At 41.5% G+C, this 21118-nt stretch overlaps 1 protein-coding gene across 5 annotated transcripts in view; it reads left to right on the top strand.

Annotated features, from left to right (window-relative positions):
* LOC127008051 (uncharacterized) overlaps nt 1–21118 on the top strand; it is a 112978-nt gene that overhangs the window by 41210 nt on the left and 50650 nt on the right. For all 5 annotated transcript variants that reach the window (XM_050879573.1, XM_050879576.1, XM_050879577.1 and 2 more), the window contains exons 6-8: nt 11349–11429; nt 15319–15441; nt 17302–17438. In XM_050879573.1, the coding sequence (XP_050735530.1) occupies nt 11349–11429; nt 15319–15441; nt 17302–17438 (341 nt within the window). The remainder of the gene's footprint in view (nt 1–11348; nt 11430–15318; nt 15442–17301; nt 17439–21118) is intronic.

A 21118-nucleotide genomic window follows, 5' to 3' on the forward strand; every position in this document is an offset into this window, starting at 1 on the left:
AATTGGAAAGCACTAAATAAATAAAAAAGTTATAAGTAAAAAACTAGGACGTGTCCAAATAGCGGCAAAAGGGCCGAAAAACAGGCAATTTTGTAATGGCTCGACGACAAACTTGGAATCGAGATATCACAAAATCCTCCAAGCTGGTTAAACTACATTGCCAAGAGGGGCTACATGCCAAATTACAGCCTTCTAGAGGCAATAGCAATGCCACACTAGACAAAATCGGCAAAGTATCTGGAGTTCGTCAAAATTGCTCTCAAAAGGGTTTACGTTTTGAGCTCTAGCGACGAAACTACTGGGAGTAGGGAAATGTTATGCATCATACTGGAAAGCACATTGATAGGGCTAAATTATTTGTTAAACAAGTTTTTTAAAATTCTCAAAAAATGAGTGGGTTTCAAGGTTGGGAACTCAAAAATAGTTTTTTTTCAGTTGTTTTTTGCAAATTTATTCAATTTTTTACCCTTTTGAGTTGGTTTTTGAGCCCGGTCGCTTATTACGAAAGATAGCCCTCTCATTTTGCCGCCAATTGATACCAAAAACGTTTCTGTAGCCCCATAATAATACTGTTAATAATATTAATAACAATAATAACAACAAAAACAATAATGATAATAATAATAATAATATTAATAATAATAATAATAATAATGGTAATAGCATGAATTTTCTTTTTAATTTTGTATCTTAGCATCTTGTTTTTAATCATATTATCAATATTTTCATAATATTATATTCTAATACCTTATTGTCATTGATACTTATAATAATATTGATATTAACATGTATTATTATAAAATTATTATTATTATTATTATTATTATTATTATTATTATTATTATTATTATTATTATTATTATTATTATTATTATTATTATTATTATTATTATTATTATTATTATTATTATTATTTGACATTATTATTATTATTATTATTATTATTATTATTATTATTATTTGACATTATTATTATTATTATTATTATTATTATTATTATTATTATTATTATTATTATTATTATTATTATTATTATTATTATTATTATTATTATTATTATTAATTGTGTTATCATTACAAGTGTTAGTATTATTATCATTATTATTATTATTATTATTACTATTATTATTATTATTATTATTATTATTATTATTATTATTATTGTAATCATTATTACTATTGTTATTATTATTATTATTATTGTTATTATTACTATTATTATTATCAATTTTTATTTGTATTATTACATATCAGTATTGTTATTGTAATTTTTACTAATAACTATTATTATCTCTCTCTCTCTCTCTCTCTCTCTCTCTCTCTCTCTCTCTCTCTCTCTCTCTCTCTCTCTCTCTCTCTCTCTCTCTCTCTCTCTCTCTCTCTCTCTCTCTCTCTCTCTCTCTCTCAATGTGTGTGTGTGTGTGTGTGTGTGTGTCATGAGAAAACAGCTCCCTTGAGAGCTGAGCATCTCATTAGCCAAGCCCTGGGTAATCCCTAGGCCGATAAGTGATTAACCCGCTCGCTCTCTACTCTCCTTCCTGTGCGTGCAACAGACACAAAGAGAAAAGTGACTGCGGCGAGATTTAGGCCTTGTTCTGTCCACCCCGTGAGGGTAATTAGGAACTCTGCCCTAGAACTGTACCCGGCTGTAGTGTGGCCTGCTAAGCTCCACCCACAGGTAGAGAAACTCATATATTTTTTAGAGAAATCTCACGAAAACGCTGGAAAAAATGGTTGAAAGATACCTATATGAATGAAGGTGGCGCGCTTTAGCGTCCCGGACACGATGCGAGTGTGTGTGTGTGTGTGTGTGTGGGGGGGGGGGGGGGTATAATATGGTCAGTGTATACACAGATACAATGAAGTTATGAGGAATTAGTTTGTTGAGCGGGGCGGAAGAATACTCAGAAAGGACAATATGAGCGTAGCTCACTTCCTTTATATTACAACTAGGTAAATACAGGGAAGGGGAAAGGGAGGAGGAGAGGGACAGTGATAAAAAAATACAGATAGAGGATGTAAGAAGGGAGAACAAGGAAAAGGAGTGAAGGAAACAGGGAGAGATAGAGAGGATGAAAACAAGAAAGGAGAAGGGTGTGGGGAGGGAGGGACAGTGGGAAGAGTCAAGTGAGGTCCTGAGGGAGAGTCAGGTGAAGTCCTGAGGGAGAGTCAGGTCAGGGCTTCAGTCAGGACATGACCTGACTCACTTCTGCCCCTCCCTCCCCACACCCTTCCCATTTCCCCTTCTGTTTGTGTGTGTGTGTGTGTGTGTGTGTGTGTGTGTGTGTGTGTGTGTGTGTGTGTGTGTGTGTGTATTTACCTAGTTGTAGTTTTACAGGGCCTGGGCTTTACGCTCGTGTGGTCCCGTCTCCGTATCTGCATGTATCCAACTTTTCTTTAAAGTTTTGCACACTCCTCGCCGATACTACATCCTCACTTAGTCTGTTCCAAACCTCTATATTTCTTTGCGGGAAGCTATATTTCTTTATGTCTCAAGCATCCTCAATTTTTTACTATGTCCTCTTGTGTTCCTGGTGGTAATCCTTCTTTTAGCAGTAACTCTTCATTGTCTACTTCTTCCATTTTGCTCAATAATTTATAGATTTGTATTATGTCTCCCCTTTCTCTTCTTTGTTCTAGTGTTGGTAAGTCCTTTCCTTTAGTCTTTTTTTATATGTCAGTCCCTCCAGCTCTGGAACCATTTTTGTTGTTATCCTTTGTATTCTTTCTTGCTTCTTTATGTGTTTCTTCTTATGGGGAGACCACACTGCCTCCGCATATTTCAATTTTGGTCTGATCATAGTGGTAATTAATTTTTCATTATATCCTTATCCATGTAGTGGAGTGCTAATCCTATATTTCTCACCATGTTATATGTATCACCGAATATCCGATTTATATGACTCTGGCTGTTTATTATCTTGTATTATTACTCCCAAATCTCTCTCTTCATGTACTTTCTTTAATATTCCACCATCTCCCTTTTTATATATGTCCATTTTGGTCTTGCTACACTTTTTCTCATTTCCATAACATGACATTTCTTCACATTGAATTTCATCTCCCATTCCATACTCCATTTCCAAATCTTGTTTAGGTCTTCTTGCAGAATTTCGCAGTCTTTACTGTTTCTTATATGTCTTAGCAGTTCTGCATCATCTGCAAACAGGCTCATATAGCTATATACTCCCTCAGTCATGTCATTGATATATACTAGGAAAAGTATTGGTGCCAATACCGATCCCTGAGGCACTCCACTTTCTACAGTTCTCCATTCCGATTTTATGTCCTCAACCACTGTCCTCATTTCTTAGGTCCCTTAGGTAGCTTTCCATCCAGTTCTTCATTTTCCCTTTCAATCCTCCTTTATTTTCTATTTTCCATAGCAGTCTTGTATTTGGAACTTTGTCGAATGCCTTCTTTAGGTTCAGATAAACGCAGTCAACCCATCTGTCCCTTTCCTGTATTATATCTGTCACTCTTGAGTAAAAACTCAGTAAGTTTCACATATGATCGCCCTTTTCTGAATCCATACTGTTTACTTGTGATTAAATTACAGTAAACCCTCTGGTATCTGGGTTAATAGAGCCATGGGGGCACCTGGATGTGGGAAAAACCCGGATATAGTGTAGGTTAAGTCTATAGACCTGAAAACCCAACTTTTGATCATGGCCTGCCATAAAGGCAACGACAGAGTACTGCATAGGTGCTTCTGTCCATACTCATAATATGGTACGCCCCATGGCTTTGTAGCAGTCAGTCTGCACCAGGAAGTGAAATGCGCGTGATTGACGTGGTCCGTGCGCTGAGAAAAGGGTTCGAACAGCATCGTCACGGTTATCACTCGTGGCAATCTCTCCCTGGCTTATCGCAGTCCTGCTGCACCTTGGGGGGATCTGTTACTTGGGATTCGGCAATTAGGCACGACAGCCTCAGCGGCTAACCCATTGCTGGGGTGTTCACAGGCAGTGGCTAATGTTCCCCTGCCTGGCCAATCACAGCAGCGAGGCCTGATCCCAACCCAGAAAAGCCCAGGTATTTGTTGCAGCTTAACCGTCCAAGTCTGCACCATCGTATTAACCACGTAGGCTTTCTAGCATACCCAGCACTGCCACAAGAAACATTTTACGGGTCCAGTTTTACAAAACTGGAAGGCCAATCGCTCTGTGCTCTTCTTAGGTGCGCGCCCGCGGCTTTATCGCTGTGTAGCTGCGTTAGTAACCTCGTGGCTACGAGCACCGCGGGCTTTACCACCCGGGTCAATCAGAAGGCATACCAGAGCGATACCCGAAGTGGTCCGGGCCGGCAACGAGCATCAAGTGCTCTAAGCAAGCTTCTACATGGACGCCCGGGCAGGCACCCCAGGGCGCTACTCTTTTAAGCCTGGCAATGAGCCCGAAGGCCCACAGACACCGGGCAAGTACGCCAGGCTGCCCCACTCAGTGTGAGTGGGTAGGATAACTAAGGAGTCAATGACATCCTGGTGCATCCACTTGTGTGGTGATCTGTTGCTGTTTAGTTACACTGTGTTGCCCTTGTGAGCCAAGGGGGCGGGTACCCCCTGCACAGTGCATCCAACGGGACCACGGGGAGGCCAGCCACAAGAAGTAACCATGATTAACGGCCAGCCCGCACCTCCAGATCAGCTGGCCCACGGGACTCCCGAACCCCTGCGGGCCCCTTTACTCGCCTTACCGAAAGCATGGTAAAATCCTTCTTTCACGTGTCGGACCGAGGGCGGTAGTTATCCGCATTTCTTATTCCGCCCTTACTCCCGCAGGAGTGCTAGCAGACCCGCACGCATTCTCCACGGGGACGGCGCCCAGCTCACCTAGTCCAGTCTGGATTTAGGCAGTCATCAAGGCTTAAGCTAGGGTGCGAACTGTGCTTCATTTAAACAGTACTTTGACACTCCCGCCATTTAAACCTGCAATGCCTTGACTCTCGTCACTTCGATATGGTCTGCAGCGCTCAGCAAGGACGTTTACGTGCCAGTTGTACTGCGAAGCACACAGCTTTCCTGCGAACTTTTGCATCAGGGCATCAACATCATTGCTTCGTGCAAGTTGGGGTGCACCTTACGGGTGCGGTATGCCGCCCGGGCAGAGCGTAGAGGCATTGCACGGGCAATTTGAACGACTTTAGGACAATTTTTTATTACTTTTTGGAAAAAATCAAATATTTTTTAAAACTCCCGGATACGGGTGAGGTCGGATACGGTGCACCCAGATAACTGATGGTTTACTGTATGTTCTAAAAATCTCGTCCATTGTTTCTTTATCACTTTCTCACATATTTTACATACTACACTGGTCAATGACACAGGTCTGTAGTTTAGGGGTTCTTCCTTCCTTCCACTTTTGTATATCGAGACCACTTCGGCCCTGTACCAGTTGTTATTGAGCATTTAATGATGTCATATATCGGTCAACCAACTCATTTCTACATTGTTTCAATATATCCCCTGAGACTCCATCCGGTCCTACAGCTTTCCTCTCTTCCAGCTCCCCCAACAATTTGTAAACCTCTTCTTTATTTACTGAGACTTCTTCCATATGAACATTTATCTTGTTTTCTTGTGGCTTGTTAAATATTGATTCTTTAGTTAAAACTTGCTGGAACTCTTTGTTTAGTAACTTCGCCATGCCTTTAGGATCATCGATTATCGGATTCCCGTCACTCAGTCTTTCAATTGTTTCTCTTGGTTTAATCTTTCCATTTATGAATCTATAAAATAGTTTAGGTTGTTCCTTACACTTTTCCACAATATCTTTTCATATCCCTTCTGTGTGTGTGTGTGTGTGTGTGTGTGTGTGTGTGTATTTACATATTTGTATTTACATATTTGTAGTCTACAGGGCCCGAGCAAAGCTCTAATAGTCCCGTCTCCATATCTACATTCATCCAGCCTTTCCTTCATTTGATGGACACTGCTTGCCTCCACCACTTCTTCCTGCAAGCTGTTCCACGTGTCAACACTTCTATGTGGAAAACTATACTTTCTCAAGTCACTCAAACAGGTTCCTTTATTAAGTTTCCTTCCATGTCCTCTCAGCCCCTGCATTCTTGCAGTAGAGAAGAGATCATCTCTATCCACCTCATCAGACTTATTTTTCAACTTATTCAGTGTGATCAGATCTCCTCTCTCCCTTCTTTGTTCCAATGTCGTCAAGTCCATCTCCTTCAATCCGTCTTCATACGTCATATTCAAGAGTTCTGGGACTATTTAAGTAGCAATTCTCTGTATTCTTTCCAACTTTCTGATATCCTTCTTTTTGTGAGGTGACCACACAACTGCAGCATATTCAAGTTTTGGTCTTATCAGTGTTGTTATAATTTTCTTCATCATTTCCTTGTCCATATAATGGAATGATACCCTTATATTTTGCATCATCCTGTAGTTTTCTCCAAATAACTTGTTTATGTGTTTCTCTGTTGATAGTGTGTCTTGCATCGTTACTCCTAAATCTTTTTCTTCATATCCCACCTTTAAGTTTTCTTCTCCCATCCTATATGTTTTTCTCGGTCTTTTTTTACTTTTCCCCATTTCCATAACATGACATTTGTTTGCATTAAATTCCATCTCCCATAACTGGCTCCATCTATACACTCTGTCCAGGTCTTTTTGCAGTTCTTCCCAGTCTCCCTCTGTCTTCACTTTTCTTATTAACTTTGAATCGTCTGCAAAAAGACTCATATAACTTTTTATACGTATCGGCATATCATTTATATGTATGTATATATATATATATATATATATATATATATATATATATATATATATATATATATATATATATATATATATATATATTATGAACATTATTGGTGCCAGAACTGAGCCCTGAGGAACTACACTCTCTACTCTCCTCCAATTTGATTTCTCTAATCACCATTCTCATTTCTCTTCCTGTTAAGTAATCCTTTATCCACTCGATGACCTTTCTGCCCATTCCTCCCCATTTCTGTAGTTTCCAGATTAACCTCTTGTGGGGAACCTTGTCTAAAGCTTTTTTCAGATCGAGATATACACAATCAGCCCATCCTTCTCTTTCTTGCACCACGTCTATTGCTCTTGAGTAGAAACACAGTAAATTGGCGACACACGATTTCCCTTTTCTAAATCCAAACTGTCCTTCATTTATCATGTTTCCATTTTCTAAATGTTCAACCCATTGTTTTATTTATTATACTTTCACAAATCTTGCACATTTCACTTGTTAAAGAGACTGGCCTATAATTTATTGGTTCAGTTTTATTTCCACTCTCATAAATTGGTACAATGTTCACTCTCTTCCACTCTAAAGGCACTTTTCCTGTATTTATAGAGCATGTTATTATGTCATAAATTGGTTCCAGTAATTCATTTCTACACTTTTAGCACTTGACCGGAGATTTCATCCGGTCCCATAGCTTTCCTTCCATCTAAAGTTTCCATCAGCTTCAACAGTTCCCCTTTCTCAACCTTCACATAATTTAGCTTCTCTTCATTACAATTTTCGAGCCCCCTGTCAAAGTCGGTCTCTTTTGTAAATACTTTATGAAAATTTTTATTTAATATTTCTGCAATTTCTTCGTCCTTTTCGTAGAATACATTTTTTTCTTTTAGCCTTTCCACTCCTTCATTTCTTTTTAGCTTTCCATTTATGAATTTATAAAACATTTTTGGTTCTTCCTTTCAACTAGAAACTATTCTTTTTTCAAATTTAGCTTCCTCTTCTCTCCTTATTTTCACATATTCATTTCTTTATTTTTTATATTTGTCTCTGTTATTCTTCTTTGGTCTTTTCTTTAAATTCCTCCATGCCTTATTTCTGTTTTGTTTTGCTGTTTCACACCTCCATCCAAACCATGTTTTCTCTCCTTTATCTTTTACTGTATTTTATGGAACATATATCTCTATTCCTCTGTTGTAAATATTCATAAAAGGTCATATTTCTTTTGAATGTTAGTACTCCTCTTCATATCACTCCAGTCTACCACAGCGAAGAAAGTCTCGAGTCCAACATAATCTGCCTTTGCATAGTTTTTCCTTTTTTCTTTATATGCCTCATCTCGATGTTCGTATCCTTCCTTAGTTTTCATCTCTAATAGCTCATGGTCGCTCTTTCCCAAGGGGCACTCATGACTGACTTCTTCATGTAGCTCAACATTTTTTTGTGAAAATTAGGTTTAGTCTCGATGGTTGGTCATCCCCTCTCAGCCTTGTTTTTCCTTTGACCCACTGCGTCAACAGGTTATCTATTACCAGCTTCAGTAGTTTACTTCCCAAGGTATTTTCTCTACTCTCCGTTGCATAGTCTTCCCAATTCACCTCTTTGCAATTGAAATCTCCTGTTAATATTACCTTTCTACTATTCTTTATTTCGTCTGTCAGTGCCCGTACTGTTTCTTCCAGCATAGCATTGTATCTTAATTCATTCCAACTTTTGGTTTTAGGGGGGACATAGGCTGTTATTATGTTAGTCTTCTCTCCACTTTGTCTGTATCTGCACAGCCATCACTTCTGCACTGTCCTTTCTATATCTCACTTCCGTCACTTTCAGGTTTTGTTTCATCATTATCATCACTCCTCCCTTTCCTTCTTTCCTATCTTTCCTCCAAATGTTGTACTTGCTTTTTCCATCCAGTACGAGTTCCAGTTCCTTTCCAAGTTTTGTTTTAACTTTACATATAATGTCTGGATCACTTTCCCTTAGATAATCAATTAGTTCAGTTTTCTTTGATACAAGTCCATCTATGTTAGTGTACGCAATCTTTAAACCTTTTCTCCCTTCTCCCTTTCTTTCGCCTCCTATCAACACCGTTACACCCGCTCGTCTCTTATCCACCACTTCATCAGTTTTTCGTTCTTCATTCTCCAAAAAAATTTCTTCTTATCTTCCTCTGATCTTTCCTCATTCCTTTTTTTTGCTTCATTTATCAGTTATTTTACCTTCATTCTTTCATCCTCTGTCATATTTCTCCTCACATATATTTGTTTATAATCTTCAGAATTGTTCAATCTCCACGACTTATTTAGGATGGTTTCTGTTGTTATTTGGGATCTTAACTTAATCTTTAATGGCCTGTTCTTTCCTTCCTCATACTTTCCCAATCTTGTTATTTCATCTACTTCTTCCTCTATCTTTTCCTCTGCTTCAGTATTCATGTTTCTCAGTATACTTTTCACCTTATTCCTCTCATAACTTTCCCTCTGGTTCTTCTCTGAGTTTTTTCTTCTTTTACACCAAACAATATAACACATTTATTCTTATCTGCCATGTCCCTCACCACTGTTTCTTTATTTCTCAGTACATTTACAACTTCTTTTTCTATATCTTGTCTCTGTTCCTGTTGTTGTTGCTCTAATATTTCCCTGGAGCTCGTTTTTTCCTCTTCCGTTTCACTTCTCCACTCCTTCAACTCGTCACTGACTACATGCTTAATCTGTTCCTCCACCCTTGCACCCACGTTTTGCTGGTCATTTCCTATCTTCTCTGCTACCTCTCTCTTTATCATTTCTTTCATCTTCTCCATGTCTTCGTTTGTCCCAATCACCCCTCTCTCTCTCTCTCTGGACTCTTAGGAGACGGGACTTTAAATTACTTAGCTGTAAACTCGGGCCCCTTGACTATCAAACAGATTTGGTTCCTCTGCTCCGTAGTGGGTGCTTCCGTGGTGGCGGCGGTGGTGGTGTGTGTGTGTGTGTGTGTGTGTGTTTACCTAGTTGTAGTTGTAGGAACACACAACCCATTACACGGGTATAGTTTAGACTCCACAGCAATAGGCAGATCAGAGTATGAAAGGGATTTGGGAGTGTTAGAGAACTCTGACCTAAAACTAAGGAAGCAATGTATTAGTGCAAGGAATAGGGCTAACAGGGTATTAGGCTTTATTAATGGGAGTGTCTGCCATTAATAAAAAAAAAAAAAAATAAATAAATAAAAAAAAAAAAAAATGAAAAAAATTGCGTCTTTGTATATCCCTAGGCTACCTTGTGGCAAAACATTATGAAGAAATAAGCAAAAATGATAGAGTTATGGCTTAATTCCCACTCCCCCGCCCTCTTCCGCTCATCACTCTAAAACACTTTCCTGTGCCATGACGGGCTGGGAACGACTACCATTTAGGCTGCTCAAGAAAGTCTACTGGTGCTATAGGCTGGCAAGTGACAAAAAAGGAAATATAATATAAAAATAAAATAAAAAAGCAAAAAAATAAAAACAAAATAAAGATAAATAAATAAAAAGCTATATTCATACACAGGTGCATACATCGTCATGTTTCCGCATAGAAAATAGCCTAAAAAATATTTGTATGGTATCATGAGGCAAACTAGCATCTGCGATGGCCTTGGAGGTACAACCGTCAACGAGTTTGTTTAGGTACAAGCATTAAGCCACCTTATAAGACGCAGGGTGATTTTCAGGGACCTTTTTTTTTTTTTTTTTTTTGGGGGAATCGTTTCATATAAGCTGTCAAATACGGTATTTCGCTTTGTTTCTTTAAGTAGTATAGGTGGCTGAGTGGTTAGCGTGCGGGCCCTGCATTCGCTGCGTGATGGACTATGTGGGTTCAAATCTACTGCTACCACCTGGGACTTTTCAGTCACCACCGAGTAGCTTAAGACTACCCACATGCTGTCCTGAAGACCACCCATAAACCTGGACTGTTAGAGGAAACCATCCAACAGAATCAAGAACGAGCTCTGGGGGGGGCAGCATGAGCCATGAAAAGATGGTGCCACTATAAAACACTTGCCTGCGCCATGACGGGCTGGGGCCGACTACCATCCAGACCCTTCAAGAAAGCCTACCGGCACTATATGCTGGCATGTAAAAAAAAAAAAAAAAAATGTACGGTCTTGGGCTTTTATTTGTTTTAAGGGATTGGAGAGCATTTAGGACTTCATCGGTAGTTATTACAAAGTTAGGCAATGCATGAATGAGATTTATGTTAGTACTGTTGTCATATGACCACTGGAGTTGACGGTAGTGGCGGTAGGAGTGCTAGTATTAAACACCGAGGAAAAATAATTGTTTAACAAGTTTGCAACGCATTGGCTTTCAGTCACTAATTTGTTGCCACTGTCAGATAAAGGTCCAATTCCACTTATGATTGTCTATATGTTGTTTATATAGCTGAAGATTGATTTTGGATTATTTTTACATTTGGCTGCAATGTTTTCTTCATATCTACGCTTTACCTGACATACTGATCTTTTCGCTTGTTGCCTGGCTTCATGATAAAGTCTAATATTTTTGGGCGTGTTTTGCTCTTTCTTTAGCCAGAGAGAGAGAGAGAGAGAGAGAGAGAGAGAGAGAGAGAGAGAGAGAGAGAGAGAGAATTTTTACTTCCTTTTCCAGGTGGTGAAGAAGACTCTGTACCCATCCAAGTGTGTATTAAGGGTCACTGATGGCACCTGCACCCAGTACTTCTTTGAGGAGGTGAGTGTGTGTGTTCTGTGTCCCCTTAATATTTTCTGGGCAGTAGCACTCCTTAGCTAAGTCATCAGTATTTTTCAAGAGGGTTCTTAAAATAAGCTCCTCAAAGATTAGTGTCTCATAGGCTCCTCCCCTTGAGGTGGAGTAATCTAGGCTTCGTCACTTCCATACATTCATGTGGTTTGTTGACCTGTTAGTTTCAAGATGTTGAAAGTTTGAAGTCGATTGGAATGTCCAGTAATTCCCTACTTGACATACAGTCATTTATTTTGGTACATCATTTTGCCACTTGTTGTGGGTAAGAGCTGTGAATATGTCTTCTAAATTCAATATTGATTTATGTCACACTAGAAGGGCATCCTACAATTTCCATCAGGTAATTATTATGTGCTTATTCTTGCATACTGGGTGTGAATTATTTTTATGCACTTTAATTTATAATATAACAGGTATTACTTACTACAAAACTATAAAACTTCATAACTGCCTGAATAATTCAGGGATATACAGTACCCTTCAGAGTTTCGTGCTATCCGAGTTTCGCGATCCACGAGTTTCGTGGTTAGTCCTTAATTCTTACCATCCCGACTTTCACGCATTATCACCCCGAGTTTCGCGCTGCTTTGACACATACGGGTCACGTCTACTTACCATCGGCGTCATGCACGCTACCTTTAAAGGTAGTATCACACTGGACGTTTTCCTCTAAACATTGTGGCTATGGAGAGAGAGAGAGAGAGAGAGAGAGAGAGAGAGAGAGAGAGAGAGAGAGAGAGAGAGAGAGAGAGAGAGAACGGGTCGTTTGGAAGCCGTAGTTGAAGGTGGCAGCCTTACGATTGGCTGACAGTTCTGAAAACACGATTGTGATTCGCTGGGAGTCCAATGACGTCATTGCCGACGCTCACCCTATCAGCGGCTTCTCTGCCTTAAACCTAAAGCGACGATGGTAACGATTTCGTTACGTTTGAAGTAAATGGATGGCATGTCAAGACCATAGACCTGATCAACTTATCTCCGGGTGCTGCGGGATCGTCACGCTCTGCTGAGTGCTCCTGTCACTGGCAAGGCAGTTTATAAGTGGTATTTGGCATCTCAAGTTACTCTCTTTGTCAGAGAGGGGTGACGCATCGATGCGTGCACATCTGTGCAGATTATTTCTTCCATTTCTCTCACTCATTGGGAAGTATTTTGCTTCAATTAATTTGTCATAGTTGCCAAATCTTTGGTGAAAACAAAGGATTAGAGCAGTAAATCATTTGCATTTCTAAAGTCGCATTTAGGGTACCTATTAAAATGTAACTTTTTCGTTGACTTTGGCCTTCCCAAGTAAAAATACACGTTAGACAAAATTGGATTCCATTCGATTCTACTGCATACAGCGCACACTGTAACGCAATGCTGTGAGTCAGGATGATGGCAAGAATCTCAGGCAGTCACCTGATGACTTTTATGAGGATGCACCTGATTATGATACTTACATAAACTAGTATATATATATATATATATATATATATATATATATATATATATATATATATATATATATATATATATATATATATATATATATATATATATATATACAGTAAAACCCCGATTATCCGAAAGCGGATTATCCGAAAAACCGGATTATCCGAAATTGATCTGGATAATGCAATTAAATTTTTTTTTTCTATACTAAAACGTTATAAAACATCAAAAATAAATAAAAGTAACTACATATGTACTATATTAACACATTTAAAATTGATAAGAACAGTTAAAATGAATATGCTTTCTAATACGTATTGCCGAAATAGCTTGTAACGAATAGATCAATGTATTAGACAAAAAACATTAAACAAACTCTCAACAACACCACGTCCGCACCTTCACCCCAGCAAGGACGTAGGTGCGGCGAACGAACAAACTACTGCACGACTACTCTCACACTGCTCTCAAGACAACGACACAACCACGACTCCCCTCTCCACTCCATGACACATTCCACTTCCAACATATGAGTTGCGCGATAATATGAGTCATCATACTGTGTCTCCACCTGCACGATGCATCAAGGTCACACTTGCAAGCTTGCACAACCATTCACAATCGCACTCTGCAACATTCACAATTCAGATCTGCAACGCTCACAAGTATCAACATACACTGGTCCAGACAAGGAGACACACAGACAAACATACAATAAAACATTTACATCACATGTTTTAAGCGTACTACTTTTTTTAGCGTAGTGTGAGTTTGTTTGGTTTCATTGTTTACATTGTCAGTCGGCAGTCGCGTCACACACTTCACACTGGGCAGTCGCATCGCATTCTACCTGTGCTTCGACCTCACTTCTTTCAAAAATCAAAATGGCGGCCATAAATCCGGATTATCCGAAAAATCAGCTTATCCGAAAGAGGCTTCCCCCCTTCCATTTCGGATAATCGGGTTTTACTGTATATATATATATATATATATATATATATATATATATATATATATATATATATATATATATATATATATATATATATATATATATATATATATATACCATATTTCCCGCCATATAAGAATTTTTTTTCAAAAAATAAGATTCGAAAAATCATCCTGCGTCTTATACACTGATGGTTAGGTATTGGTAGGCCTTCGGGTTGTTGTTACTGGTACGAAACCAACCCCCAAAACACCTCCATTTGACACGAGTTCCCAGATGTCCCCAGAGTGAAATATACCGTATTTTGCGGCATGTAGTGTGCACTTTTTCACTCGAAAAATACCAAAACAGTTATTCCAGTGCAGTATAAGCCAAAGGTACAAATTTTGATTGATTTAAATAATGAATAGTTTGATGCAATAGAAAAGAAAAGTGTGAATACTAACCAGAAGAGAGGAGGAGGAAACATGCAGCGATAACACCGTACAGGTCACTAGAAGAAGACGCATCCACGTTGTGCAGTGTGAACACAAAACACAACACACAAGACAACACTGCCGTGGCGCACTAGTCACCAGTGTGCCTGGTACCTTGGCGGTGATGGTTAAAGCAGCTATTACTTGGTAACAATATTGGTGGAGCAGGGTGTTTCTGACATGACTGTTCAGCGATTGTGGGACAGACTTGGGCATATTAGTCTGGAGCTAGTATTTCTACTGTGCAGTGGCCCAGTTAGCTGACGTTGTCTGTGATATATGTTCAAAAGAGCGGATATCCGTGAATGAAACGCATTTTTGTTTCTCATTTTAAAAATAACTACATATGTTACAACATAATATGATTGAAAGAAATGAATCAACATCTATTTCTACTTGAAAGTAGGTATGCGGTCCCTGTAAGTCAAGATAAAGACCAAGATTGCCCATCGAACGTAATATTCCCATGTGATTAGTTCCCTCAGTAGCTCGGCAAAAGTTACCGCTTGCACACTGCGCAGTGAGTGAATCTACCAACCAACACTTTTGTTTACCATTTGAAAGTCACAGTTGCTCGGGGTAAGAGCAGTTTACTTCTTCAACCAACAGTGGAACACTTTGAACACAAAGGACACAGAGCAACATGTGGTGTCATAGTCATAATTATTGTAAGTAAGGTGGCTACATGTAATTCTGAATACACATTAAGTTCAGGGAAAATGTGGAGGTTTTATATTTTTTTCTAAATATATCTTGCCAAATTATAGGTTCATCTTATTGGAGTGAAATACGGTATATATATATATATATATATATATATATATATATATATATATATATATATATATATATATATATATATATATATATATATATATATATATATATATATATATATATATATACACACACACACACACACACACACACACACACACAGGATTCATCATGACTTCTCCCTTCCACTCTCCCTCTCCACATCATTTTACTGCAGATCAATTATGACCCCACCAAGAAAGTGGAGGATCACAATCGGGTCTTCAGTCCTCCTGGCAGTCTGGAGGTGGATGTTTTGGTGTTCTATGGAAGCAATCTGAGGGAATTGGCAGATGTGCAGGTAAGGCCTGATATTGATACTGCCTCTACTTGTCCCCTTTGTATCACTTACCTGACACCCCCATCAGCCATTCATTGTATGGCTGATAGCTTCCTCTGTTTACTCACTCCATTTGTTGTCTTCATATACACACTCAGCTTTTAACACTGTTACGTAAGATCCCCTTCCCAACACAACAGCTTTTGATTCCATAGACAGATGTAACAAGTTATGGTAGAAGATACTGTGTTGCCAACTTTTTTACACAGTTACACTCCCAAAAGTTTTTACTGATGGTGCCTTTTTCTTTTCTTTTAATATTCTCAGATTTTTTCCCTCTCTTCGGTTAGTACAGGATGTAGGTATGTTGCTGACTTTCCCAAGTGTGTGCCAAAACAATATGCATTATCTCTTAATTATTTTTCCTCCATCTTTCTTTGCAATCAAAATTATGTTAGTGATATCTTGTAAATAACTTCTCCTTACCTTACCTCATCTCTCAACCTCCTTAGATTAGTGACTGTGTGTAGCAGCATGGTTGTCATGATGGAACATGATGGTGGTAGCTTCCTGCTATAGTCAACGTACAGTAAGATGACCCTTTAGCCCCAGCTCTTGCACCCCTTCCACCTGATTGGCTTGACCCTTCAGTACAGGGTCTTGCTTACAGGCTTGGTACAGTAAACAGTCCCCGTGCGTCGGAAATTCAGATATTTTTTTTTTTCTTTTTTTTTCCCCCCTCTGCCTATGGCACTGGCAAGCTTTCTTGATAGGGCCTGATGGATGGTCCTAGCCCATTGTGGCATAGGCAAGTGTTTATAGAGGCATCATCTTTCATTGGCTAATGCTGCCCCCCCTCAGAGTTCATCTTTGAGCCTGCAATCTAGAGTCCGGGTTGATATGTGGTCTTCCCAGCCAGATCTCATACCACAGGTGCGGCGCACGCTGCCACCCTCACTGTATGGAGGTTAATAGTTGGGGCTTGATTAAAGATGTGGTCGCCCCCTGTCGAGTTGAGATTGGGTGAGATGCAGGGTGAGCATCTTGTTTTAATCTCTGTACAGTGAGGGTGGCAGCGTGCGCCATGGCTGTGTTTCGAGTCCTGGCTAGGTAAACTAAACTTGTCTTTCTATGACCTTAAAGTAGTAACATTAATAATAATTTTCCATGTCAAGTTACATTTTATAAGAAAAACAAAAATATTCAAAAGCCTATTACATATATGGTAGACTAGAAGGCTAGTAGGCTTCATGACACTAACATAGGCATCACTATTTATCATTCTGAGGCTCCATGATGATGACATAGGCATCACCTTACTGTAGGGGTTACTGTTATGATAAGGAGTGTATGAATGAGTTATATTGAATATGATATGATCATGACTATTCAGTGTGATTGGTATGGAAATAAGTACATGATTATTATTAAGTAACTAGCAGCACTGCATATATAGAACATGTCCATGAATTTATCTAGTCTATTTTGAATGTGACAATTGTCACTCATCCACCACCCTATTAGTAAACCAATTTTGCCTATGTCCCTGTTGAATCTGAATTTATCGGTTCTCTTACCAACAAAACCTTATGAATGTCTTATTAAAGCCCTTCATCCATTTATAAACCTCGATCATGTCTCCACGCACCCTTCGCCTTTCTAGAGAATGCAAGTTTAACTGTTTGAGTCTTTCCTCGTATGGCAAGTTTCTCAACCCCTGAATCATTATTAAGATTACACTGAGAAATACGGGCTGCTGGGTCAGTTTAGTGTATGCTATATTTTTTCTCCTTCACTCTCTTTGCCTCTATTACCTTTGCCAATAGTAGATCTGTTAAGACGTTATCACAACTCACTTCTGCCTTACCCTTCCTCCCTCAGGAGAAGGATTTTGTGGAGCTGGAAGGGTTAGACTGCATGGCACTGCCTGATAAGCGTCGCCAGCTGGACCTCACCTTGGCTCTGGGCAAAATCAGATTACTGAGAGATGATGAACCCCAACGACAGACCATCATGGAGTAAGTCCCCCTCCACTCTCAACTTCTTCAGTCCGGTGATATATCTATGCACAATTTTATAATTTGTCTACCATTAAAGAAAACAGGCCTTTAGCTGTTTCCTGTGTCAAAGAAGGATGTGAGAGAGGAGAATATTTTGCTTTTTGTCTTTAAGTAATACATATAGCATATACATTGCCTGGTCTTGGACGTGTATTTGTTTTGAGGGATTGGAGTGCATGGAGTACTTTGTTTAATACTATTGCCATCACTGATGGTGGTGGTGGTGGTAAGACTGTCAGTATTGAAGAGAGAGAGAGAGAGAGAGAGAGAGAGAGAGAGAGAGAGAGAGAGAGAGAGAGAGAGAGAGAGAGAGAGAGAGAGAGAGAGAGAGAGAGAGAGAAGAAATTACGAAAAGGGAGGAAAGGAAAGTGCACCTCTGCTGCTCCACCATCACCACCACCACTAGCTTCATTCATCACCTGTGCTGCTCCATCATCACCACCACCACTAGCTCCATTCATCACCTGTGCTGCTCCATCATCACCACCACCACTAGCTTCATTCATCATCGCTGCTGCTCCACCATCACCACCACCACTAGCTTCATTCATCACCTGTGCTGCTCCATCATCACCACCACCACTAGCTCCAGTCATCACCTCTGCTGCTCCATCATCACCACCACCACTAGCTCCATTCATCACCTGTGCTGCTCCATCATCACCACCACCACTAGCTCCATTCATCACCTGTGCTGCTCCATCATCACCACCACCACTAGCTCCATTCATCACCTCTGCTGCTCCATCATCACCACCACCACTAGCTCCATTCATCACCTGTGCTGCTCCATCATCACCACCACCACTAGCTCCATTCATCACCTGTGCTGCTCCATCATCACCACCACCACTAGCTCCATTCATCACCTGCTGCTCCATCATCACCACCACCACTAGCTCCATTCATCACCTCTGCTGCTCCATCATCACCACCACCACTAGCTCCATTCATCACCTGTGCTCCATCATCACCACCACCACTAGCTCCATTCATCACCTGTGCCCCATCATCACCACCACCACTAGCTCCATTCATCACCTGCTGCCCCATCATCACCACCACCACTAGCTCCATTCATCACCACCACCACTAGCTCCATTCATCACCTCTGCCCCATCATCACCACCACCACTATCTCCATTCATCAACTTTGCTGCTCCATTCATCACCACCACCACTAGCTCCATTCATCACCTCTGCTGCCCCATCATCACCACCACCACTAGCTCCATTCATCACCACCACCACTAGCTCCATTCATCACCTCTGCTGCCCCATCATCACCACCACCACTAGCTCCATTCATCACCACCACCACTAGCTCCATTCATCACCTCTGCTGCCCCATCATTACCACCACCACTAGCTCCATTCATCACCTCTGCTGCCCCATCATCACCACCACCACTAGCTCCATTCATCACCTCTGCTGCCCCATCATCACCACCACCACTAGCTCCATTCATCACCTCTGCTGCCCCATCATCACCACCACCACTAGCTCCATTCATCACCACCACCACTAGCTCCATTCATCACCTCTGCTGCACCACCACCAGCTCCATTCATCACCTCTGCTGCACCACCACCCCCACTAGTGCCATTCATCACCTCTGCTGCCCCATCATCACCACCACCACTAGCTCCATTCATCACCTCTGCTGCTCCATTCATCACCACCACCACTAGCTCCATTCATCACCACCACCACTAGCTCCATTCATCACCTCTGCTGCTCCATTCATCACCACCACCACTAGCTCCATTCATCACCTCTGCTGCTCCATTCATCACCACCACCACTAGCTCCATTCATCACCTCTGCTGCTCCACCATCACCACCACCACTAGCTCCATTCATCACCTCTGCTGCTCCATTCATCACCACCACCACTAGCTCCATTCATCACCTCTGCTGCTCCATCATCACCACCACCACTAGGTCCATTCATCACCACCACTAGCTCCATTCATCACCTGTGCTGCTCCATCATCACCACCACCACTAGGTCCATTCATCACCACCACCACTAGCTCCATTCATCACCTCTGCTGCTCCATCATCACCACCACCACTAGCTCCATTCATCACCTCTGCTGCTCCATCACCACCACCACCACTAGGTCCATTCATCACCACCACCACTAGCTCCATTCATCACCTGTGCTGCTCCATCATCACCACCACCACTAGCTCCATTCATCACCTCTGCTGCTCCATTCATCACCACCACCACTAGCTTCATTCATCACCTGTGCTGCTCCATCATCACCACCACCACTGGCTCCATTCATCACCTGTGCTGCTCCATCATCACCACCACCACTAGCTTCATTCATCACCTGTGCTGCTCCATCATCACCACCACCACTAGCTTCATTCATCACCTGTGCTGCTCCATCATCACCACCACCACTAGCTTCATTCATCACCTGTGCTGCTCCATCATCACCACCACCACTAGCTCCATTCATCACCTCTGCTGCCCCACCATCACCACCACCACTAGCTCCATTCATCACCACCACCACTAGCTCCATTCATCACCTCTGCTGCCCCACCATCACCACCACCACTAGCTCCATTCATCACCACCACCACTAGCTCCATTCATCACCACCACCACTAGCTCCATTCATCACCTCTGCTGCCCCACCATCACCACCACCACTAGCTCCATTCATCTCCACCACCACCACTAGCTCCATTCATCACCTCTGCTGCCCCACCATCACCACCACTAGCTCCATTCATCACCACCACCACTAGCTCCATTCATCACCTCTGCCCAAACATCACCACCACCACTGGCTCCATTCATCACCTCTGCTGCCCCACCATCACCACCACCACTGGCTCCATTCATCACCACCACTAGCTCCATTCATCACCTCTGCTGCACCATCACCACCACCACTGGCTCCATTCATCACCACCACCACTAGCTCCATTCATCACCTCTGCTGCCACCATCACCACCACCACTGGCTCCATTCATCACCTCTGCTGCCACCATCACCACCACCACTGGCTCCATTCATCACCACCACCACTAGCTCCATTCATCACCTCTGCTGCCCCACCATCACCACCACCACTGGCTCCATTCATCACCTCTGCTGCCCCACCATCACCACCACCACTAGCTCCATTCATCACCTCTGCTGCCCCACCATCACCACCACCACTGGCTCCATTCATCACCTCTGCTGCCCCACCATCACCACCACCACTGGCTCCATTCATCACCTCTGCTGCCCCACCATCACCACCACCACTAGCTCCATTCATCACCTCTGCCTTCCACCATCACCACCACCACTGGCTCCATTCATCACCTCTGCCCCACCATCACCACCACCACTAGCTCCATTCATCACCTCTGCTGCCCCACCATCACCACCACCACTAGCTCCATTCATCACCACCACCACTAGCTCCATTCATCACCTCTGCTGCCCCACCATCACCACCACCACTAGCTCCATTCATCACCTCTGCTGCCCCACCATCACCACCACCACTGGCTCCATTCATCACCTCTGCTGCCCCACCATCACCACCACGACTTTCTCCATTCATCACAACCACCACTAGCTCCATTCATCACCTCTGCTGCCCCACCATCACCACC

The sequence above is a fragment of the Eriocheir sinensis genome, chromosome 37, assembly GCF_024679095.1.
Source record: "Eriocheir sinensis breed Jianghai 21 chromosome 37, ASM2467909v1, whole genome shotgun sequence".
Taxonomy (NCBI): Eukaryota; Metazoa; Arthropoda; class Malacostraca; order Decapoda; family Varunidae; genus Eriocheir; species Eriocheir sinensis.